Source organism: Sturnus vulgaris, chromosome 18 (genome assembly GCF_052056855.1).
Source record: "Sturnus vulgaris isolate bStuVul1 chromosome 18, bStuVul1.hap1, whole genome shotgun sequence".
NCBI lineage: Eukaryota > Metazoa > Chordata > Aves > Passeriformes > Sturnidae > Sturnus > Sturnus vulgaris.
This window is the reverse complement of record NC_142260.1, coordinates 4778983-4801465: the sequence shown is the minus strand read 5'-3', so window position 1 is coordinate 4801465 and position 22483 is coordinate 4778983. Positions and strand designations below refer to the sequence as shown.

Sequence of the window (22483 nt, the reverse complement as noted above, 5' to 3'; positions counted from 1 at the left end):
GGTGACAAAGGCTGGGTGTCACACCATGCTGGGACCCACCAGGGGCACAGGGACATCTGGGGTGCACAGGGGCATGTGGCAGCACGTGGCCACCTGGGCAAAGGCCATCATGACCCCGGCTCTGCCCTGGCCACAGCAGCTGGCACCAATGTCCCTCCATGTGCCAGGGCACAGAGCAGGGCCCTATGACAACCAGGGCTCACACACGTGGGGACAGCTGTTGGCATGTGGCACACACACAGAGATTTAGAGGTGCACACACATTTATGGGAACACACAAAGATTTATGGGCACAGACACACGCGTTTATGGGCACAGACACACGCGTTTCAGGTGCACACACGTGTTTCAGGTGCACACACCAGTTTACAGGCACACACACGGTCTGCATGGACACACACACAGATCCCTTACAGGCATGCACACCTGCACACACCTGCCCAGGTGCCTGCTGCCTCCTGTCCAGCACCCCTCACCCACCTGCACGAGGCCAGGCCCTCCTGTTGTCACCGTCACCTTCACTGCCGCCGTGGAGTTTGAACCCCGGCAGCATGGCTGGGATGCACCTCCTCACCCCCACTGACTCCCCCCTAATCTCCCAGGAGCACACGCAGCTCCCCCAGGGTGCTGGTCCTCGATAGTGCCTTGGGCCCCCCGATAGCACCGTGGGCTCCTCAATGGGGGCTCAGTCCCCCCAGTGTGCCAGGACACCCCTGTGCTGTCCCTACTGCCCTGAGCCAACCTGGCCCAGGACCTGGCATAACCCTGGGGACACTGGCACACTGCTGCACACCCTGGTGTGAGCATTGGGGACACCACAACACACCTTACCCCAGGGACACCTGCACCCTGCTGGGGACCTGGCACAGCCCTTGGGAAACTGGCACTCTTCCTGGTGATGCTGGCACAGCCCCTGGGGACATTGGCATCCCCTCGGGGACACCAACACACCCTCCCCCCACCCCCCCAGGGCTTGGCACAGTGCTTGGGAAATTGGCACAAACCCTGGAGATGCTGGCACAGCCCCTGGGGACACAGGCACGCTGCAGGGGATGGTGACACAGCCCATGGGGCCCTCCCTTGGGGACCCTGGCACAGCTCTCAGGGACACTGTCACATCTCTGGGACACTGCCACTCCCCTGGGGATCCTGTCATGTCTCCAGGAATCCCCTCACACTGCTAGGGACCATGGCATGTCTCCTGGGGACGCTGACACCCCAAGCACTGCACTGCACTGTGGATTGTCACCGTGCTGAGGCTGACACGAGGTCACCCCACACATTCAGTTGGGACTCCCCTGTGATCCACAGCTGGGTGTCGAGGGCACCAAGGCCATGTCACCCCCAGTTCACTGTCCCCCGTGTCCCCCCACCTCGCTCACCCACGCACAGCCTGACTCTGCTGTACCGAGCCCCTGTCACCTTGACACTGTCCAGGGCCTGTCCTTAACCCTCTCCCCTGCCTGCCGTAATGTCGGGTAATGAGGCTCACTATAGTGACGAGCAGCTAAAGATTAACCTGAACATAGCCGAGGGGGGGCCGGCCCGGGGGGACCTGAACTATTTTTAGCCACTCAGGTGGGGGGCTGGGGCTGTGGCATCAGCTGGGGGGGCACCGGGGAGCCCTGACATATGGGGATCACTGCCTCGGGCACCCCGAGCCACTCACTATGGGTGACAGCCACTGAGCCTTACTGGGCTGTCCTGGACATGCTGTCCCTGCCAGCCACACTGGTGAGTCCCCATAGTAGTGACCCCCCCTTACTGGTGCGGTCCCCCCGCTGGTGAGCCCCCAGACTAGTGAGCCCTCCTTGAGGCAGCAGGAGGCTCTGGCTCGGGCCGGAGATTCGCAGCATCAGTGTCTCTGTCCCCTCTATCCCTGCTGTGTCCCTCCAGCTTCTCCCGGGTCATGGAGGGGGCAGGACTTCTGGGGGCTGCCGCAGACCTGGGACCCTCCCCACCCCGGAGTGCCATGGGGTCGGCGCCGCCCGCGCCCCACGGAGCGGGGGCAGCCCTGGCCGCGGGGACTTGGCCCGCACACGTGTGGCAGGGGGACACACGCGTGGTCCCAGCGGGTGGGCAGCCGTGGGGCCCCTGCCGTGGCAGCCCCCCGAGCCTGCCCCGGGGCCGACGCAGCCCCGCCGCTCCGCCAGACGCGCCCCCGGCACCGCCCAGGACACTCCAGACATCCGCATCGCGTCCACGCCGAGCCCAGCTCCGCAGAGCAGGGGCCCAGGGCCCTCGGTCCCCCCTCTCCCGGATCCTCCCGTCGCGGTCACAACCCTCCTCCCGCAGCCGCTCCGTGTCCATCCGGGCTCCTCCCGCCGGATCCCCGCGCCGCTCACCCGCCTCCCGCCCGGCCCGGCGGGGAGGGGACCGGGCTCTCCCCGCCCCGGCGTCCCCGGTGCTCCCGATGCTCCCGCGGTGCCCCCGATGCCGCGCCGCGCCCCCCCCCCGCTCCCCCCGCTGAGGGTGGAGCGGCCGGGCCGGGCCGGGCCGGGCCCCGCCTCCGGGTGCGGCGGTTCGGGGGGGCGCGGGAGGCGGCCTCGGTGGACAAGCCCCGGTCACCGGCGGGTCCGCCCAGGAGGGGCCGTCTCGGCACGGAGCCCTTCCCCGGTGCCGCCCCTGCGCCCCCCGCGGGTGCCCCCCTCGGCGTCTCCAGGTGTGACACCTCTCTCACCTGGTGTCCCCAAGGTGCTCTCCTGCTGGCGCTACCCTCGAGTCACCCTTGGATCACCTTTTTGGTCACTCTTGGGCCACCTCTCAGTGATGCTTGGGTCACCCCTTAGGCCATTCCTGGACACCCCAGTGACTATCCCTGGGCCACTGCAGCTGTGCCATCCCAGAGTCATTCCCATTCCCACCCCGCTATGTTCTGCTGTGTCCCCCACCCCCTGCTTTCGCCCCACCCAGGACACACCTGTCCTTCCTGTCACCCTCCTCTTGGCCACATCCTCTCCTCTGTCCTTCTGTCCATCCACCAGTGCTTGCAGCCAGCTGGTCTGTCCCCACCTGTCCCCACTGCTCCAGCCTCTCATCTGCTCTGCCAGCTGCCCTTCTGTCTGTTCATCACCCGTCCATCTGTCCATCACCCATCCATCTGTCTGTCACCCATCCATCTGTCCATCATTCCTCTGTCTGTCACCTGTCCATCTGTCCCCCTCCAATCACAAATCTATCTATCCCATCCATCCGTCCCACAACCTTCCAGCTGCCCATAACCTGCCCTTCCCTCCACCTGTCCATCTGCCTGTCCTCTCCATCTTCCACCCATCCCTTCATTCGTCCACCCCATCTCCAGATGTTCTCCGTACATCTGTCTGTCCATCTGTCCTACTCTCCTTATGTCCATCAGTTCATCCTCCACCTCTGTCCACCCACCTCTCCCCTCCTTCCATGCATCCGGCCGTCCATCCCCTCCCTATCCACCCTGTCCCCAGCTCCCCAGCCGGGTGGGCACCAGCACCCGCAGCCCCCCCAGAGCAGGCTCCCCCTTTCCGGGCCATATCAGCGGTGTCCGGCCGGGGGCTCCGCGGCCAGGCTGGGGGCACGGGCGGGGGGGAGCGGATGGCGGCCCCTGAGTCAGCCCCGCACCGCCCACGCCCCCTCCCACGGGTGCCGCCGCACCAGCTTGTGGCATTTCGCTCGCCGGAGACGGCGCCGCAAACACGCGCCGGTGCCAGCCGGTGCCGGTGCCGCCGCAGCCCGCGCGGCCACGCGTCCCCCCCCACGCGCGGCACCGGCGTGGGGCCCGCGCGGGGCCGGTGCATTCCGCACCGCCGCCACCCGCTTCTGCCCCGGGCCTGGCCGGGCAGCGGCGCGGCGGCACCACGGACAGCGCCGGGATGGCACCGCGAACAGCGCCGCGGTCCCGCGTGGGTGCGCACGCCGCCGCCCCCCGCGCCCTCCTGGAGGCTCGTCGGGTGCGGGACCCCCGGCCCCGCCGCGCCTGCTCCGGGGGCAGCCCCCGAGGGTCCGGCCGTCCATGGGGGCCCGCCGCCGGTCCAGGGAGCGCGGGACAGAGGGAGGGAGGGACAGAAGGACGGACGGACGGACGGACGGACGGACGGAGACCGCCCTCCGTGTCCCCCGCTCACACCTTCCCACGCGAGCCCCGCGTCCTTTCCCCTTTGGGGGAACCCGTCACACCCCGTGTCCCCATTGGGAGTCTCCCTCGCGAATCCCGATGGGCGTGTCCCCCGCGGACGCCCGCAGCGCATCCCCCGCTGTCCCCGCTGTCCCCACCGGGAGTCCCCGTGCCCACCCCTGTCCCGCCTGGGGCGGGCCGGCCCGGGAAGGGTTAAGCGGCGGGGCCGGCGCGGGGGGCGGAGCGGCCGCCCCGGGATAAGGCGCGGCGCGGGGAGGGCTCAGCCCCACGGAGCCGCGGGCAGCGCCGCGCCGAGCCCACCCGTGCCCGAGCCCGAGCCCACCCGTGCCATGCCCCGGGGCGGCGACGGCTGCTGCTCCTGGCGGCGCGGCGGGGGCGAAGGGGGCGAGCAGCCCCCCCGGCACCGGCCATGACCCCGCGGGTGGGCAGCGCCTGAGCGGCCGCCCCGCCATGCGGCCCCCCACGGCTCGGGACCTGCCCCCAGGTAGGCGCGGGGTCGGGCGGGGTCCCACGGGTGTCGGGTCAACCCTGGGGTTTCACCCGGAGACCTCGGTCCCGGCTCGGGGTGCCCCGCGGCGCTCGGGATGCGGGTGCCCCGGGGTGCGTGAGGAGCCCCGGGGTGTTCGGGGACCCCGGTGCTGCCCCGGAACGCACAGCCCGGCGCGGGGGCGCAGTCCCGGGGCACCCCAGGTTGAGTCCCCCGCGACCCTCGGCTGCCTGGCGCGAGGGTGCCCCCGACCCACGAGGTGTCGGCTGCCAGCACAGCCCGAAGTGTGGCTGTCTCGTGATCCACGGGGCATCCGATGCCACCTCGGGACCCTCAGCCCAGCTGCGGGTGCCCCACGACACGTGGGTACTCGATGCCATCCCGGGCCCCCAGGGCGGCATGGGGGTGCCCCACGAACCCAGGCACACCCTGTGCAGCACCGGCGTGCGTAGCTCGGCTTTTGGATGCTTCACGATCCATGGGGTACCCGGTGCCACCCCAAGAACCCCAGTCCGGAGTGTGGGTACCCCACGATCCCCATCGGGGTGTGCCCCACGATCCAGGGGCTACGCGGTGCCACTCCCGGACCTCCAGCCCGGCGTGGAGACGCCCCACAATTCACAATGTGGGCACCGCGGGAAAGCCGGGAGTGCCCGGGTTAGCCCGCGCCCCGCGGGTGGGTACCGCGGGTCTGTGGGGTACCCGCAAGTACCGGGGTGGGGGGGGGGGTTGGCACCCGGGGTGGGGGGGGGGGGAAGCTGAGAACCGGTGACTTCAGCTCCCAACTGAGTCAGCCCGCGGCGTGGGGGAGTGACAGATGGGACGCGGGTGGGGGGCGCACGCCGGCACGGGGCGCCGGGGGAGGGGGGCGGCGCTGAGCAGATGCGCCGGACGCCTCCGTGGGTGGGTGGGGGGTGGGTACCCCCCCAACTCGTGGAGCACCGGCAGAGGGGAAGGGAGGGAAGGGGGCGGTGAGACCCCTCGGTGCATCTCCGGTGTGACCTCCGGTGCACCGGAGGGTCCTACCGCCCCCCTCCTTCCTCTCCCCTCCCCCGGTAGCGGCGACTGGGCGCATCCACGCATCCCCGGGCGTGGATCCAGGCCGCCGGGCTGAATTATGGATGAAGCTCTCGGGTTGCAGCCTGAGGGGGGGGATGGACACGGGTGGGGGGGGAGGAAGGGGGGGATGCTGAACACCCGGAGCGGCGGCGCGTGTCGTCAGCCCGCGCCCACGCGTGCCCCGCCCCACACGTGGCCGCGGCACGCGCGCACGTGGCACCGCCCCGTTTGGGGAGGGGGCACAGACCCCCCCCCAGATGGGGGTGAGGGGGGTCCTAGGGGTCTGTGACCCTCTGAGGGGTTCTGGTGGACCGTGAGGTGGGCACGGTCCCGCAGGAGTGTGGCCACGGCAGGGGGGTCAGGGAGCTTTGGAAGTCCCTAGGGAGCATGGCTCCAGTGGCAGGAATGGCCCTAGGAGGTCGCAAGTGGACAGCCACTTTTTGGGGTGCCCCAGCCTTGGTGCTGTGCAGCAGCATAGCCTGGGGGGGTGTCTGAGGAGCACAGTCCTATGGGCTGGTGTGGGTCCAGGGGCTGCGAGGAATGCTCAGTGCTGTTGAGTGGTCATGACCTTGGAATTCTCCTCGGGGACTGTGATCTTAGGGGACCGTGGCCGTGTGGGTGGGCATGGCCTTGGGGGTCCCTGGGGAGGCATGGCCCTCAGGGTGGGCACAGTCCCCACCTCGGGGTATCCGGCCCAATGGGGTGGTGATGACCTTGGCGCTCTCCTGGGGAACCATGGCCCTATGGAGCTGGCGTGGCTTTGGAGGGCTTCTAGGAGAGCCCAGCCCTACGGGGTTGTCATGACCTTGGGATTCTCCTGGGGAACCATGGCCCTAAGGGTGGGTACAGTCCTGGGGGCCTCCTTGGGGTGCCCAACCGTATGGAATGATCAGGACTCTCCTAAGGAACCATGGCTTGATGACAGGGTGGGCACGGCCCCGGGGTCTCGGGGGGCTGCGGGGGGCGGGCGGCGGCGGCGCGGGGGTCGGGGACGCGCGGTGCCCCGCGCTGACGCCCCGCTGTGCCCTCAGGCGGGCGCCCGGCGGCCCTGCTGCTGCTGGCGGCGCTGGTGTGGGTGCCCGGCGGGGCTCCCGCCTGCCCCGCGCTCTGCACCTGCTACGTCTCGCCGCCCACCGTCAGCTGCCAGGCCAACAACTTCTCCTCGGTGCCCGCGGGGCTCCCGCCCGGCGCCCGCCGCCTCTTCCTGCAGAACAACGTCATCGGGGCGCTGCGGGCGGGCACCTTCGGGCCCAGCACCGTCACCCTCTGGCTCTACTCCAACAACATCTCCTCCATCCAGCCGGGCACCTTCCGACACCTGCCCGCCCTGGAGGAGCTCGACCTGGGTGACAACCCGCATCTCCGCGTCTTGGCCCCTGACACCTTCCACGGCCTCCACCGCCTCCAGGCCCTCCACCTGTACCGGTGCCGGCTGGCCAGCCTGCCCAGCGGCATCTTCCGCGGCCTCCGCAGCCTCCAGTACCTCTACCTGCAGGAGAACGGGCTGCTCTACCTCCAGGTGGGTGAGGTGAGATGGTGGGCAATGGGTGGGACCAGACAGGGTGGTGGGTGACAACCCACGGAGACAGGGATAAGGTGATGCTGGCGGGGCCAGAATGCAGGGCAGGGATGGGAGATGCTGAGGGAGCAGGGTGATGGCCGTGGGGCAGGACCATGGGTGACACCAGCATGGTAGGGACATGGGGCAAGGTCTTGCATGATGCTAATGGAGCAGGGACACAGGAGAGGGTGATGGGTGATGCTGGCAGGACTAAGACCCATGGCAGGGCTCTGTGGGGCCCACACCAGTGGCTCTCCAGGTGATGCCCACCAGGTAGAACAGCACTGTGGACCCCCACCCCACGCCCACCGCTCTCCCATTCCCCGCAGGACGATCTCTTTGCCGACCTGGCCAACCTGAGCCACCTCTTCCTGCACGGCAACCGGCTGCGGGCGCTGTCGGAGGGCGTCTTCCGGGGGCTGTCGAGCCTGGACCGCCTGCTGCTGCATGCCAACCGGCTGGCAGCCATCCACCGCCGCGCCTTCGGGGGGCTGGCGCGCCTCACCATCCTCTACCTGTTCAACAACAGCCTGGTGGCCCTGCCCGGGGACCCGCTGGCCGCGCTGCCCTCGCTGCAGTTTCTGCGCCTCAACGCCAACCCCTGGGCGTGCGACTGCCGTGCGCGCCCGCTCTGGGCCTGGTTCCGCCGCACGCGAGTCTCCAGCTCCCCGGTACCGTGCGCCAGCCCCCCGCACCGCCGCGGCACCGACCTGCGCCAGCTCCGCCCCCGCGACTTCGACGCCTGCCCTGAGGACGACGACGACGAAGACGAGGAGATGGAAGACGGCAATGGCGGCGGTGGCAATGGGGTGGCAGTGATGGGCACCCCGGGGCGGGCGCTGGGTCGCCCGGGCACCCTCCCGGCCGCGCCCCCCTCCGCCTTCTACCGCGACGGGCTGCCCCCCCACGACCTGCGGGGACCCCAGCCCCGGCCGCCCCCCCCCCTCCCGTGACTCCCGCGGGCCCTCCGAGGACGCCAGCTGTCCCCATGACCCCTGTGCCCCGATGGCCACCGCCGCGCCCCACCGGCCTCCCGTCCTCCTGCCCCTCCTGGCTCTGATCCTGCCCCGACTCTGAGCCCCCCTCGGCGCCCCAGAAGGTCCCGGCTCCTCGGGGCGCCCGTGCTCCCCTTTTCCCCAGGGGAGGCCTCAAGAACTGTGGGGAGCAGCCGGCGGGTGGGGGCCGCAGGATGCAGAAGGGGGTCCCCTCCCATTCTGAGTGGGAAAAACCCCCAACAGGAACCAAAAGGTGGGAAATTATTTATTAAAAATGGTCTTATTTTGGGAGAGCGGGGCCTGGCTGCTGTGGATGGGCCGCTACCGTTCCAGGTCATTGCCTGCTGCTCCTGAAATATTGATGGGAGCGGCGGGTGGCAGGGCAGCGAGGCGTGCAGGGCACTGCGGGGGGGACAGACGGACACCCCCCGCGGGGTGTGCGGCCACACGCACCCCCTGACATGTGCCACACACCCAGCTCCACCGCGGGGCCGGTGACACGCAGGCTCCCGTGACGCCGACACCCCGCACCCCTCGCAGAGTGCTGGCGGGTGTCACGGGAGCCGCGGGGCGCAGAGCCACCCCCGCGCCGTCACCCGCGCCCTGCACAGCCTGACCCACTTCCCGCAGGCGCTAGCACACAGATGGAACTGTGTGGAACTGCTGCCGGGCTGTGGGAGCAGGGACACGGCCCACCCCCTACCATAGGTCCCTCTAGGTGTGTGTTACCCCATGGCTGCCCCTCGGCAGCTGTCCCTCACACAGCGTCGGATGTCCCTCAGCGAGTGTAACTCCCTGCGTGCCCATGTGCTCCGGGTCCCTTGTCCCGTCCAACTGTCCCTGGGGGTGTGTGGAGGTGTCCGTCTGTGTGTGTGCAGAGACTATCTCCACGTGGGTGTCCCCATGCCCCCTCCCTGTGGTTCTCTGGCTGTCTCCACATGCTCTTTGCTCAGGCAGAGATGTCCCTGGGTCATCACACACGGTCCCATCTGTGTATCCTCAACCGGGGCTGGGTGTCCTGGGGGTGTCCCTGTGCCCTGCCCCTCCGGCGCTGTGTCCCTGAGCACCCTCTGGTGACCCTCAGCACAGACAGACAGGGAGTGGCTGAGCCCTGTCCCACCCCACTGAGGATTACAAGGGGCTCAGCCCAGCTCTGCCTAATCCAGGGGATTACACGGGCTGGGCCCAGCCGGGGGGGGCACCCAGGGGTGCCCCCCACAAGGACACAGCACGTGGCAGCTGGGGACAACAAGGGGGGCTCCCAGCAGCAGCAACCACGGGCACCACGTACCCCAACACACGGCCACAGGGTGGGTTTGGGGGGGCAAGGGGAGCACAGTAGACTCCCCAGGTTTATTGGGGTGCGGGGTTGGGGCTCAGGCAGTGCCGGTGCCCTGCTGCATTCGCTTGAGCAGCTCCTCGTCCTGCAGCGACAGCTCCGTCAGCTTCTTGCCCATCCGCTCGTGCACCTCCAGGTACTTGGCCACGCAGCGGTCCAGGCACACGCATTCCCCTTTGGACAGCTCCGACTCCTTGTAGTGCGGGGGGACGCACTTGCGGTGGCACGCCTGGGTCATCCTGCACGGACCACACCGCGTCTGAGCCCCGCGCCACCCGGGACCCGGCCCCGCACCCCAGCACACCCTATACCTTTTCCATCGCCATCCCCGGGACTCCGACCCTGCACCCCAACATCTCCCGTACTCCGCCATCGCAACCCCCGGGACCCAGCCCTGCAACGCAGCACCCTCCTTTACCGTCATCCCAGGCACCCCCAGCCCTTGCACCCCAACACCTCCTGTGCCCCCATCGTCACCGACCGGGACCCCGGCCTCTGCACCCCAACAGGCCCAGGATCCCCCGTCATCGCCACCCGGGCACCCATTGGACCTCTCACCGCCCCCCATCCTCAGGCATCTCCGGTTCCCCCCCCCTCCATTTCCCAGGTGTCTCCTAGGACCCCCCGCACTCCCCTTCAACCCCAGCACCCCAGGGCTCCCCAGTGCTTCTGACACCCGCTATTGTCCCCCAAGCCACGGACAGCCCCCGGTACCCCAACACTCCCAATGCCCCCTCCGGGCGGGCCGCACCGATTGTACATGTCGGCCATCATCTCAACCTCCAGTTCGGCCGCCAGCTGCTGAGCCCGCAGCGGATCCATGGCGGCCAGCACCGGCCCCGTTCGGTCCCGATCCCGATTAGGGTCCCTCTAGGCCCGACCCCGCTCGGATCCGCCCCGTTGGACCCCCACGGTCCCTCTCGGTCGGGGACCCGGTGGCGGCTCCCTGCAGGAACCACGTGGGCGCCGCGCTTCCGCCCACCCGCGCAGCGGCCCCGCCCCACCACTGGCACTGACCAATCATGTGCAGGCGAAGGCGGGACCAGGGCTATGCCTCTGTCGCTGATTGGTCTCGTGGAGGGGGCGTGGCCACGGCGGCGGCCGAGCTACGGGAGGGGAGCGGCAGAGCGCGCGCTGGGCCCGGCCTTTGCCCCGAGGGGGGCGTGGTCATAAAATGGGGGCGTGTCTAGATGGGAGGGGGCGTGGTTATCATGGGGACCTCACCCGGGCATGGCCGGGGGGCTTCGGGTCCCTCCCTCTCGGTCTCCCCCTCTGTGTCCCCTGTTCCTCGTCTCCCTGGATCCTGTGTCCCGCTGTCCTGCCCGGATTGTCCCCATGTGACCTGTGTCCCCAAGTGTCTGTGTCCCCATTGCCCCCCGGGAATCTGTTTCCCCCGCGTCTCCCGTGTCCCCCCTGTGTGCCCCGTACACCCCTGCGTGTCTGTGATCCCCGCCTCGCCCATGTGACCCCCAAGTCTCCCTGTCCCTGCCCAGGGTGTCCGTGTCCCCTGTGCCTCTCGGGTCACACGGCACTGCTTCAGTCGTCCCCTCGTGGGGCTGCTTTGGGGTGTCGCCGCTGTCCGAGTGGGACTTTCGGCGTGTTCCCTGTCCCCAGCCATGCCCGGCTGTCCGGCCCGGCCCCACGCGTGCTCCGCGGGTGGGCGGTGAGTGAAGGCGGCACCTGCCCCCGCCGGGTAAAAATAGCGCCGGGCGGGGGGGCCGGGGCTCAGCAGGGGCAGCGGAGCGGGAGCAGCCGGAGGGTACGGGGCGAGGGGCTCCGCGGGGAACGGGGGGCTCCAGGGGGAACGGGGGGAACAGGGAGCGGCCGGGAGGGTGCGGGCTGGGGGCACCGGAGAGGAACACCGGAGGGCAGCAAGGGAGACCGGGAAAGGGTTATAGGGGGCCGGCGGTGGGAACTGGAGGGCCGGGAAAGGGAGATGGCGGTGTCGGGATGGGATATTGGTGGCCGAGAGGGGACATGGGGGACATGGCAGGAAGGGGCACAGGGGTGCTGACATGGGGCGTGGGGCGGCTGGAAGTGGGGCAGGAGAGCAATGGAAGAGTTGTTTTGGGGCTTGGGGGTCTGCAGGGAAATGTGACGGGAACGGGCTGTGCTGTTGCGGTGTCGGGATGGGGCATGGGGGAGCTGGGGTGGGGAGATTGGGGTGCCCAACATGGGAGTGCCAGGGCTGGAGGAGGGCTTGGGGACAGGGGCAGGAAGGGGGTTAGCCGGGCTACAGGGGGCACGGACGTCTTCGGGGGGCACCCCAGTGACAATCCTGTGCCCCTGCAGCAGTGACCGCAGCAATATGGAGGCTCTGAGAGACGCTGAAACCCCCACTTCGGACACCCCCACACCTGGCACTCCGGCCCCTGGCACTCCCACCTCGGACACCCCGGCCCCTGGCACCCCCACTTCGGACACCCCGACCCCTGGCACCCCCACCTCGGACACCCCAACCCCTGGCACCCACACTTCGGACACCCCGGCCCCTGGCACCCCCACCTCGGACACCCCGACCCCTGGCACCCCCACCTCGGACACCCCAACCCCTGGCACCCCCACCCGCGGTAGCCCCACCCCGGACACCCCCTCTGACCCCGCCGTGGGGCCAGGGAAGGGCAAGGGGGAGGCGACGACTCCCCAGGCTGGGGAGGAAGCTCAGGAAGCGGAGGGCGATGGGGGGGACAAGGGGAGCGATGCGGGGGACACGAGGGGTGAAGGGGAAGATACGCGGGGTGAAAGGGAGGATACGGGGGGCTCAGGGGGGTGCGCGGGGGGAGAGGCTGCCGGGGATGGCGGGACAGAAGCACCCAGGGGTGCCGGGGGCGAGGCCGGGGATGATGGTGGAGATGCCGAGGCAGGGACAGCCGGGGGCACCGGAGGGGGTACCGAGAAGTGTACCGGGGGAGAAGAGGCGCCGGCATCAGCAGGCAACACCCGGCGCCGACAGGTGAGGAAGGGTTGGAAGGGAGGTGTTGACACAGCCAGGGCAGAAGGTGGTGGGGAGGGCAGCTGCGGTACGGATGGGGACAGGGACAGGCTTTACTGGGGCAGGGTGAGAGTGCCAGGGCCAGGATGACAGTGCCAGGGACATTGTGTGAGTGACACTGCCCGTGCTGGCAGTGCCACCCTGCCTGTTGCTTACAGGAGCCCACTTGGCTTCAGGACGAGGACGACGAGCTGTGGCCTGAGTTCCCTCCCTGCTCGTCCCCAGAGGGGGCCACCAGCCCCACGTCCCCCACATCTCCCACATCCCCGACATCCCCCACATCTCCCACGTCCCCTACATCCCCCACGTCCCCTATGTCCCCGGTATCCCCAACGTCCCCCACAGGTAAGAGCCATTTGGGTGATGGCACCCGAGTGTCCTGAGGTCACTGCTGCCCCACAGTGTCCATCTTCCCCATGAGAAAGGACTTTGAGCCCCAGGGGAGCCCGGAGGGGCGTGTGGGCTCCCTCTCCACACCTCTGACCCTTCCTCTCTCCTTGCAGCTGGAAGCACTGAGGACGCGGGGGACAGCAAGAGGTGTGTCCCCATAGATGGCACCCCAGTACTCCACCGCAGGGATGGCACCCTACAGCCCCCTGCTCATGGCTGTCCCCCCCGTGTGTGCCTGCAGGTGTGCTCCAGCGGCAGGGACACGGGACAAGGCAGCCCCCGGTTCGGCAGGACAGAGGCTGAGGCTGGACGGGGCTGGGGGACGGCCACGAGTGGGGTCCCGGGCACAGGGGCGCTCTGCCATCCTGGAGAAATTCGGAGGGTGAGGGGGGCCTGCCCCCATGGGAGGCACGGGTGTGGGGGGCAGGAGGGGCGTTGAGAGAACGGGGGGATTGGGGGCGATAGAATAGCCAGGGACAGTGGGATGGGTGGGTCACAAAGCAGTGGTGCTATTGGAAAGCCATGAGGCAATGGGAGGTACCGGGGAAATTGGGGGGCATGGTGGGGACATGGGACAGTGGGGGTATTGGGGGGGCACAGGGCAATGGGGTCATAGGGGAACTTGGGGTCTGTGGGGCAGTGGTGGTACTGGGGGGACATGGGGCAATGAGGGGTACAGGGAGGAGTGGGGGGTCCATAGGGCAGTGGGGGGGAGGGGGTGGAACGAGGTGAGCTGTGTGACCACGGGGCACTGTGGGCCCAGAGCCACAGGGCAGTGGGGTTACGGAGGGACTGAGGGTCCCTATGAGGGATCCCACAGCCCAGGTCCCCCCAGGGCTGCCAAAGGCCCAGCCCCACACCTGCGGCGCTCAGGGGGGGCCGCCACGGTCAAGACGATGCTGCTGGAGTGGTGCCGCGCCCGCACCCGCGGGTACCCGGTGAGTGCAGGAGCGGGGCGGCGGGAGGGTCCGGTGGAGGGTCCGGGGTTGGCCTGACCCCCCTGTCTGCGCAGAACGTGGACGTGCAGAACTTCTCGGGCAGCTGGGGCAGCGGGCTGGCTTTCTGCGCCCTCCTGCACAGCTTCTTCCCCGACGCCTTCGACTTTGCCGCACTGGAGCCCAACGCCCGTCGGGACAACTTCGCCCTGGCCTTCGCCACTGCCGAGTGCGTGAGCGCAGCCCCCGCCCCTCGGTCCCCCCGGCCACCCCCGGCCCCGGTGACCGCTGTGTCCCCTCCCGTAGGGAGCGGGCGGGCTGTGCCCCGCTGCTGGAGGTGGAGGACATGGTGCGGCTGCCGGTGCCCGACGCCAAGTGCGTGTACACGTACGTGCAGGAGCTGTACCGCTGCCTGGTGGCCAAGGGGCTCGTGAAGACCAAGAAGCGCTGAGAGGGTCCCCCACAGCCCCCCACCTGTGCCATCCCCCTCTTTGTCCCCTGCTCTGTCCCCCAGCAGTAAAGGCCGTGGTGCCAGGCGGTGGTGGCCTCGTCTCTGGAGGGAGGAGCGCTGGCACCGAGCGAGTAACCGGGCATTGTCGCCAGGTTGGGGCCCAGCCCTGGCTCTGCCCCCAGGAGGGTGACATCCCTCGGGTCTGGCACGTGGGGGGCAGCAACTCCTGGAGCCCGCCACCCTCGCAGTGAGGCACCACGAAGCCAGAGCAGGTGATGGAGAGTATTTATTGCCTCATATATGGGGGTCGGGGCGCGGCTCGGCGTGGAGACGGGTGTGTTCCTCTGCCCGGCGCCGGAACTCCTCGGGACGCTCCTGCATCTCCCGGGCCACGTCCGGCCGCAGCGCCTGCTGGAGGTCGGGCCTGTCCAGTTGCAGCAGCAGGTCCTGGAGCACTACAAGAGCAGGAGGGTCAGTGCTGGTCATCCCCAGCACTCTGAAGGAGCAGGGGGGGTTAAAAGGGGCACCCCCAGCGCTGTGCCCCTGTCCCCGCAGTGCCTACCTTGGATGGCGCGGGTGGTGGGCTTCCAGTACACGTGGGTGGTGAGGGGCTGGCAGACGTGGCCCTCGAGGTCCACGTTGGGGTGATAGATGGGGGTGCGGAGGGTGGCGCAGGGGGGCTCCATCGGGTGGTTGAGAGAGAAGGTCAGCTCGAAGCGGAAGGCGCCCGTGTTGTATGGGGGGTTGTTCTGCCGCGATATGGGGAGCACTTCAGCCCCCTCTGCCACAGCGTTCATCGGGGGAGGGGGCCCTGTCCAGCCCTGATACCCAGTGCCCCCCGTAGAGGTTCCACCGTGCCAGCCCGAGCCTCTCAGGAAGGGAACCTCCACGCAGTGTCCCCAACCCAGGACCGCAGTGTCCTCAGAGGAACCCTCCCCAGTTCTTCCTGAGAGGGACCCTCACTCAGTGAGACAGTCCCAGTCCCAAGGGTCACCCCCAGTCCCTCCCATGCCCCCAGGGGACCCCCACAGCCCCCGCTCCCCAGGACTCTCCGCAGCCCTCCGTGCCACCACGTCTCCCCGTGCCCTCTCCCCACACACGGGTAGCAGGAGCCCCGTCCAGCGCCGCACGTTCCGGTCCAGCGGCCGCACGTCGTGGGCCCCCTCCCAGCTCCGCGCCTCCTCCAGCTCCTGCGGGAAGGGGTGGGACATGTGGGGGGACCGTTCGGGACTCGCCCTTTAGGGCGGAGGTGTGTCCCGAGAGACCCCTCCATAGGTCAATCCTCCAGCTGGACGCGCCTCTAGGCGGGGCCGCCTGCAGGCCGCGCCTTAATAGGCAGGGTTTAATTATCGGACACACCTTTATGGGCGGGGACGGCATGCTGGGCACACCCCTGGGGGGCCGCCCCGACGGGGAAACGAAACCGAAAGGTGCAGGGGTATTTTTCACCCCCGCACAGGAGACCCTCCACTCCGGTACTGCTTCCTTCGCACCCCGGCACCGGGACCCCCGCAGCGACACTGACACCCCTCAGCACCGCTTCTCCCCTTACCGGGACCCCTGCACTGGCACTGACACCCCTCAGCACCGCTTCTCCCGCACCCTGGCACCGGGACCCCCGCAGCGGCACTGACACCCCCAGCACTGCCTCTCCCCGGTACCGGGACCCCCTCACCGGGCACTTACATCCCCCAACACCGCTTCTCCCGCACCTCGGTACCTGTATCCCCGCACTCGCACTAACACTCCCCAGAACTCCCTTTGGCACCCCGGTACCGGGACCCCCGCACCGTGAGCTCGGCTTCCCCCAGCCCCCGCTCCGGTGCGAACCCAGGACCCCCTGGTCGTGTGCCGGTGCCCCCGATGCTCACCTGGGCGATCCGCCTGGCCATGGTCATCCGTGCCCGGTGCCACGGGGATGGGCTTCGTGGAGTCACGCCTCTGGGCCGGCGGGAGGAGGTTCTCCGGCCGCGCCCCTCGCACGGGTTGGTGGGGACAGATGGGCCTGAGGCGGCCGGCGACCCCCGTCACCCCGGGTGGGGGGTGACAGAAAGCGCAGAGGGTGCCTGGCGAGAACAAAACGGGACGCGGACGCGGGGCCGCGTCCTGGCTGCCTCCACACCCCTTTGCCCGTCCCCCACGGCTGCCCCCGCATCACCGGACGTGTCCCGGCTGATTTACGGGAACCTCCTTAATTTTTAACCAGGCAGGGTCGGAGCCGGCCAGATCCCCCGGCGCTCGCTGGACACTCAGGGGCTGACCCGCGGGGCACCCAGGTGGGCGCGGGGTTCTGCCTCCTCCCACCCCCCACAGCCGGGGGGACAGAGCGGGGACACCCCGGGGTGGGGCTGCAAGGGGTGGGGGTACGGGTGGTGCAGGGTGCCGGGGTGGGGGTGCTGGGTGACTGTCCTGCCCTTGACCTGTGCCCTTCCACCAGCATGCCCACCAAGACGCTCTGGCTGCCTCTGGCGTGGCTAGTGGCAACAGCCACGGTCACTGTCACCCCGGTAAGTGCGGCCCAGGGACACGGGCTCCCCCTGCCCGACACCTCTCTACACCCCCTCACCTGACTCCCCCACAAGGGTGCCCCATACCCTCCTGAAGCAAGTCCCTGTGGCCAGGTGCTCACTCTGGAGGCCTCTCCCAGCTGGATGACACTGCTTGGAGAGCCCGTGACATCGCCTGTGCCCCCTGCTCGTACCCCAGCTCCCTCGCAGAACGTGGGGACCTCAGTCCTGCCCGAGCCCACCTCCAGCGCCCCCGCCGAGGGGCTGCCTGGCTGGGGTGTCACCGATGCCCCCAGCCCCACAGCGCCGCAGGGAGCACCGGAGGAGCTGGACACCGCCGCCAATGGAACCACGGCAGTGCCCACGGCTGGCACCAGCGCCCCGCCGTGCCCTGGGGACGAGGAGCCGGCTGACACCTGCGGGGACCCTACGGGGGAGCAACGGGCTGCCGTGGCCGAGGCTCTGGTCACCTTTGCCCTCCGCTTCTACCAGCACATGGCAGAGGCTGCCCAGCCCGACGCCAACCTGCTCTTCTCCCCTATCAACGTCGCCATGGGGCTCTCGCACCTGCTGCTGGGTGAGGGGCTGCCCATGGTCACTGCCGTGTCACTGCTGTCCCAGCCGGGACACCTCGCCGAGCTTCCCCTTTGCCCGCAGGTGCCCGCGGAGAAACCCAGGAGCGTCTGGCCGCCCTCCTGGCGTACCCGCAGGAGCTGGACTGCGTGCATGGCGCCCTGAAACAGCTGGCCAGCACTCCAGGCCTCTTCTCGGCCGCACAGATCTTCCACCACCCAGGTGAGGCGGGCATCGGGTGCCGATGAGGGGCCGCTGTCGGCTGGGCACCCGGACTGACACCGGCACCGTGCCGCCCCGCAGAGCTGCACCTCCGGCCCCGCTTTCTCAACGACTCCCTGCGCTTCTACGGCGCCCGCCCATACGCCCTGAGCGGCAACGAGACCCTGGACCTACAGCGCATCAATGCCTGGGTGCGAGAGGCCAGCAAGGGGCTGCTGCCCACGCTGCTGTCCGCGCTGCCCCCCGAGCCCCGCCTGCTGCTGCTCAGCGCCGTCCACCTGCGGGGTACGACCCCGCCATCCCCCCGCCATCCTCCGGGCCTCCCCCTGGCACGGGGCGCGGGGCTGAGGCTGCCCCATGCGGCCCCCCGGTGCCCCAAGTCCCCCAGCCGCGGTGCCGTGTCCCCACAGCCGCCTGGCGCACGCCGCTGGACCGCAAGAAGACGGTGCTGCTGCCCTTCCTGCGGCCCGGGCACCCCCCGCGCAAGGTGCTCACCATGACCAGCGCCAAGTACCCGGTGGCTTCCTTCACCGATTCCCGCCTGCAGGTCCAGGTACCCCTTGGCCAGGACCGGTGCTTGGGGTCTGGGGGGGTCACTGCTGGGGGGGATAATGGCATGATGTCACTCCAGTGGCACTAAGGAGGAATGCCAGGCTGTGACATAACTCCTGCGGCACTCGGGGAGCATGCCAGGCTGATGTCATTCCCCTGGCGCTGAAAGGGGCACAGGCTGTGACCTCGCCCCCTCGGGATTTTGAGGGATGCCAGGCTGGCACCTCCCTGGTGGCACTATGGGGGTGCCGGTCCATGGGGTGGCCCTTAGGTGGGGGTGTGCCCCTCAGGTGGGGCGGCTGGAGCTGAATGGGGGGCTGAGCCTCGTGGTGCTGATGCCACGGGGGCCCCTGGAGCCTCTGGAGACCCTGGAGCGGGCGCTGGACCCCACGACCTTCCTGGCACTGCTCCGGCGAGCGGCCCGCACCTCGCCCCGGGCCACCGCGCTGTCCCTGCCCCGCCTGCGCCTCGACATCGCCCTGGACGTGGTGCCTCTGGTCCACGACATGGGTAAGGACACCTCTGATGGCACCGCAGGGGCTGGGTGGGCTGCGGGGTCACATCACTCCATGTGCAGTGACGTTGGTCCCTGCAGGAGCCCCTCCCCTGGGGGTCACTTTCCCCAGGGTCCCCAAAAATCACATTATCCCTGGTATCCCTTGGTTTCCCCTGAGTCCCCCCCACAGTACCTTGTCCCTGGTGTCCCCCATGTCCCCATTGCCCCGGATGTGCCCTGCTCCCCCCAGCGCCCCTAATGTCCCCTTACGTCCCAGTGTCCCCAAATTATCCCTGCCGTCTCTCATGTCCCCGGCGACCCACACATCCCCCATCTCCCCGGGGTTTCCCGTATCCCTGAGTGTCCCCTGGCGCCCCCCAGTGTCCCTGTTGTGTCCCAGTGTCTCCTCTATCCCCACTGTCCCTTGTGTTCCTGCTTCTCCATGTCCTTGTTCCCCTGATTTTCTCCGGATCCCTTGTGTCCTTGGGTCTCCTTGGTGTCCCCTCCGTCCCCGGTGTCCCCTCGGCCCCCGGTGTCCCCGTGTGCCGCGGGAGTGGCGCTGAGGCCGGGTGCCGCAGATTTCGGGCTGTTCCTGGATGCGGAGCTGTGCGGGCTGGCGCGGGGCCCGGCCGCGGTGGACACGGCGCAGCACCGGGCGGTGCTGTCCCTGGACGAGGCCGGCGTGGAGGCGGCGGCGGCCATGGCCACCTCGGTGGCGCGCTCGGCTCTGGTGCTGGAAGCCCTGCGCCCCTTCCTCTTCGTCCTCTGGCACAACACCGGCGAGTTCCCCGTCTTCATGGGCCGTCTCAGCGACCCCCAGCCCTGACCCCCCTGCCCCTCCTGTCCCTGTCCTCACTCCTCCCATCCCTCCATCCTTCCCTCTCGCCTCCCTCCTCCTTCCATCCCTGCCTCTTCATCTCCCTGCTTCCCTCCTTCCCTCTCTCCTTTACTCCTTTCCTCTTTCCTCCCATCCTTTTTCCCCTTGTCCCTCCCTGCCTTCATCCCTTCCTTTATCCTTCTCTCTGCATCCCTTGTCCCTCTCTCCCCATTTCCTTCCTCTCTCCCTCCCATCTCTCCCCTCTCCCTTCCCATCTCCTCACCCTTCACACGCCCCAGCTCCCCAGGGCACCAGGAGGTCCCTGCTCCTCCCGTGCCTCAGTTTCCCCGCCAGCTCGGGATTCCAATAAATGCATCAAACACCCCCCGACTCCTGCGTGTGAGAAGGGGAAGGGACAGGTTGGGGCCACCAGGGACCCCCATTCTGTGCCGGCCTGTGTGCCAGGGTGAGCCAGGGCTGGTGGCAGTGCCGCGGGGAGGTGACAACCAGCACCCTCCTAAAAAAAAAAAACCTTTATTGCCCTAGAAAAGCCCCAAAGCTCCCGCGGTTGGTGCCACCCAGGGGGCACCGGGGAGCACAGGGAAGGTGCCAAGGAGGGGGTCACCCAGGGCTCCCCGACGTGCCCCCCAAGTCTCATCTGCGCCCCATCTGCGTCAGTCCCAGCCGTTCTCCTTCACCATGTGCGACATCTCGATGATGAACTTCCCCTCCTTGTATTTCTGGCTGCTCTCGAATGCCTGTTCCTGGGGTGGACACAGTGTCAGCTCCCCCTCATACCCCGATGGGCGCTGCCTTCCCAGGGCTTGGGGGTGTCCACAGCAAAGATTTGGTGTGGCAGAGGGTGCCCATGGCAGGGATTGGGGTGCCAAGACATGCCCAGGGTAGGGTTTAGGGTGACCAGGGATGCCCATGGAAGGGTTTAGGGTGCTCAGACAGGGGTTGGGGCCCCCAGGCAGTGCCTACAGCAGGTGTGGGTCCCATCTGGAGGGCACTCACGTATTTCCAGCCCAGGGTGGTCTTGCAGCTCTGGCAGAAGATGTCGGCGACCGAGTGCAGCCCCGTCAGCAGCAGCCGCTGCTCAGCCGGGCCGCACCCCACGTTCACCCTGCACCGAGAGTGGGGTGTCCCACAGGCTCGGCACAGCCAGCCCGGGAACCCCCGGGGCTCCCTCTCCTCACTGCCATCCCCGGTGCCCCCAGTACTCACACGGAGTTGAACAGGTAGGCACGGCCGTGGCTGCCCTGGAAGGACTGTGAGGACACGGCGAGTATCACTGGTAGGTCCCCCACGTCCCTCAGCACCCCTCCCTCTATGTCCTACCCCATCCTGCTGCACTGCCACCAGGCTGGGGACAGCGCAGGGGGACACCTGCCAACTCGGGGACACTGAGGGGGAGACGGTCACCTCCATGGGAGCGCCATTCGGGTTACCTGCCACCCCTAGGAAACCACGCCGTGGGGGGGAGTGTGGGGAGGATGCTTCCTGCCTCGGGGCAATACTGGCCACTGTGGGAATGTCCTCATCTCGGCACACCACAGGGGGAGCATTCACCACCCTGGGGACACCACAGGGGGACACTGGGCGCGCCAGGGGCACCGTGGGGAGAAATTCAACACTCCCGGGACACGGCGAAGGGATACCCGCTGTCCTAAGATCCCCCCGGGGAGACGGCAAGGGGGACTCTCACTGTCCCAGCACACGAGGGGGTGTCCCCACGCAGCCCGGGGGTGGCGGTGGCACCTTGGAGATGAGCTCCTCGTGGCGGGCCAGGTGCGCCCGGCAGTGGACGCAGCTGTAGGTGCGGTGAGAGCGCGGCAGGTAACTGCGGAAGGTGCGCGGGGGCAGGCGGGCGGCCGGGGGCAGGCGGCGGCGGGCCGGGGGCGGCATGGCCGGGGGCAGCGCCCCGGGGGGCACCGCGCAGCCCCCGCACAGCCGCTCGCAGGGGAAGCAGCGCAGCAGCGCGCCCAGAGCCGCCGTCCCGCCCGGACGGGCTCGGGAGGCTCCGCCGGGGCCCCCCGGCAGAAGGAGGCGGAAAAGGGGGGCGGCCTGTGAAGAGGGAAGGGGGGCGGTGAGGGAAGACCCTCTTCTCAATCTCCCAGGTGTGGGCGCTCCACGTCCTGAGCCGGCTGAGACCGCGGGGTTCATCTCAGAAGTGAGGGGCAGCGGGGACACCGAGAGAACCGAGGGGGGCAAGGGGGGTCCCGAGGGACGAGGGGGGCGGGAGGCGTCCCAAGCTGGGTCTGGAGTCTCTTCTCGAAGCGTCTGGGAGTCCCTGGAGAGTGGGGGTCCCCGGGGAGATGATGGGGATCCTGAGGGGGAAAACTGCGGGTACCGAACGGGGGTGAATAGGGAACCGGAGGAAGGGTGATGGGAGTTCGACAGGGAGATGCTGGGGGTCCTCACGGGGGGTTGATGAGGGTTCCAAGATGCGATGATGGGGTCCCAAGAGGTAGATTGTGGGTCCCGGCAGGAATGACGGGGTCCCCGGGAAGCGAGAGAGTGCTGGGGGGGATGTTTACAGTCGCGGTGAAGGAGAACAGGGGTATCGCCGTGGAGGGGGCAATGTCAGGAGCCCTAGGGGACACGACGGGGACGCTTTGGGGGTCTCTGGGGGACACGATGGGGGGGTACCGGGTTCCGTGGGTTCCTGGGGGCCGGGGCCGCTCACCGCTCGCCGCTGTCCCCGCTGCCGCCGCTGCCGCTGTCGCCGCTGTCCCCGGGGCTGGCGCGGGGGGGCCCTGCGTGCCCGAGAGCCGCATCACGGCACCGTGACTCATCCCGCGGCCGTGACGTCACCACCCGCCACCGCCGCCGTGACGTCACCGCCCGGCCCTCCGACGTCAGGCCGGCCGCCGGGGATGCGCTGCGGCCGCCGGAGCACCCCCCGGTCTCTCATTTCCCCGTGGTTACCCCGGCCCTCCGTGTCCCCCGTATCCCTTGTCCCCCGTGTCCCCCCACGTCTCTCTTGTCCCCCCACG

At 69.0% G+C, this 22483-nt stretch overlaps 6 protein-coding genes and 1 long non-coding RNA gene across 8 annotated transcripts; 3 read left to right on the top strand and 4 right to left on the bottom strand.

Moving 5' to 3' along the window:
- The first annotated feature begins 4558 nt into the window (after nt 1-4558).
- RTN4RL2 (reticulon 4 receptor like 2) lies at nt 4559-8501 on the top strand. Its single transcript, XM_088175734.1, is given in 6 exon segments — nt 4559-4592; nt 4765-5220; nt 5655-5759; nt 6686-7173; nt 7545-8150; nt 8152-8501. Coding segments are annotated over 6 exon segments (1830 nt in total). The 3' UTR covers nt 8293-8501.
- Nucleotides 8459-10541, bottom strand: TIMM10 (translocase of inner mitochondrial membrane 10). The gene is made up of 2 exons (XM_014878783.2): nt 10301-10541; nt 8459-9788 (listed from the first exon to the last, which is right to left on the bottom strand). Exons 1-2 carry the CDS (start codon nt 10369-10371, stop codon nt 9587-9589), a joined length of 273 nt encoding a protein of 90 aa, XP_014734269.1. The 5' UTR covers nt 10372-10541; the 3' UTR covers nt 8459-9586.
- Nucleotides 10542-10736: 195 nt separating this feature from the next.
- On the top strand, nt 10737-14573 carry SMTNL1 (smoothelin like 1). The gene is made up of 8 exons (XM_088175702.1): nt 10737-11212; nt 11842-12502; nt 12700-12886; nt 13045-13078; nt 13173-13313; nt 13767-13869; nt 13944-14095; nt 14173-14573. Exons 1-8 carry the CDS (start codon nt 11166-11168, stop codon nt 14315-14317), a joined length of 1470 nt encoding a protein of 489 aa, XP_088031828.1. The 5' UTR covers nt 10737-11165; the 3' UTR covers nt 14318-14573.
- Nucleotides 14574-14586: 13 nt separating this feature from the next.
- UBE2L6 (ubiquitin conjugating enzyme E2 L6) lies at nt 14587-16529 on the bottom strand. The gene is made up of 4 exons (XM_088175706.1): nt 16189-16529; nt 15418-15507; nt 14880-15066; nt 14587-14772 (listed from the first exon to the last, which is right to left on the bottom strand). The coding sequence occupies exons 1-4, from the start codon at nt 16213-16215 to the stop codon at nt 14612-14614; spliced, it is 465 nt and encodes a 154-aa protein (XP_088031832.1). The 5' UTR covers nt 16216-16529; the 3' UTR covers nt 14587-14611.
- SERPING1 (serpin family G member 1) lies at nt 15516-19868 on the top strand. Its single transcript, XM_014878659.2, has 9 exons — nt 15516-15792; nt 16524-16593; nt 16755-16824; nt 16939-17401; nt 17482-17619; nt 17701-17904; nt 18030-18172; nt 18462-18681; nt 19246-19868. Exons 1-9 carry the CDS (start codon nt 15681-15683, stop codon nt 19491-19493), a joined length of 1668 nt encoding a protein of 555 aa, XP_014734145.2. The 5' UTR covers nt 15516-15680; the 3' UTR covers nt 19494-19868.
- Nucleotides 19385-22125, bottom strand: YPEL4 (yippee like 4). Of its 2 annotated transcripts, XM_088175705.1 has the most exons (4): nt 21246-22125; nt 20712-20755; nt 20502-20610; nt 19385-20248 (listed from the first exon to the last, which is right to left on the bottom strand). In XM_088175705.1, the coding sequence occupies exons 1-4, from the start codon at nt 21648-21650 to the stop codon at nt 20159-20161; spliced, it is 648 nt and encodes a 215-aa protein (XP_088031831.1). In that variant the 5' UTR covers nt 21651-22125; the 3' UTR covers nt 19385-20158. The 2 variants fall into 2 exon arrangements, with proteins under 2 accessions (XP_088031831.1, XP_088031830.1); XM_088175704.1 differs by having other exon boundaries at nt 19385-20610.
- Nucleotides 19385-22254, bottom strand: LOC148221710 (uncharacterized). The gene is made up of 2 exons (XR_015807577.1): nt 22137-22254; nt 19385-20001 (listed from the first exon to the last, which is right to left on the bottom strand). It is a non-coding gene; the product is annotated as an uncharacterized LOC148221710 (long non-coding RNA).
- Nucleotides 22255-22483: the final 229 nt, after the last annotated feature.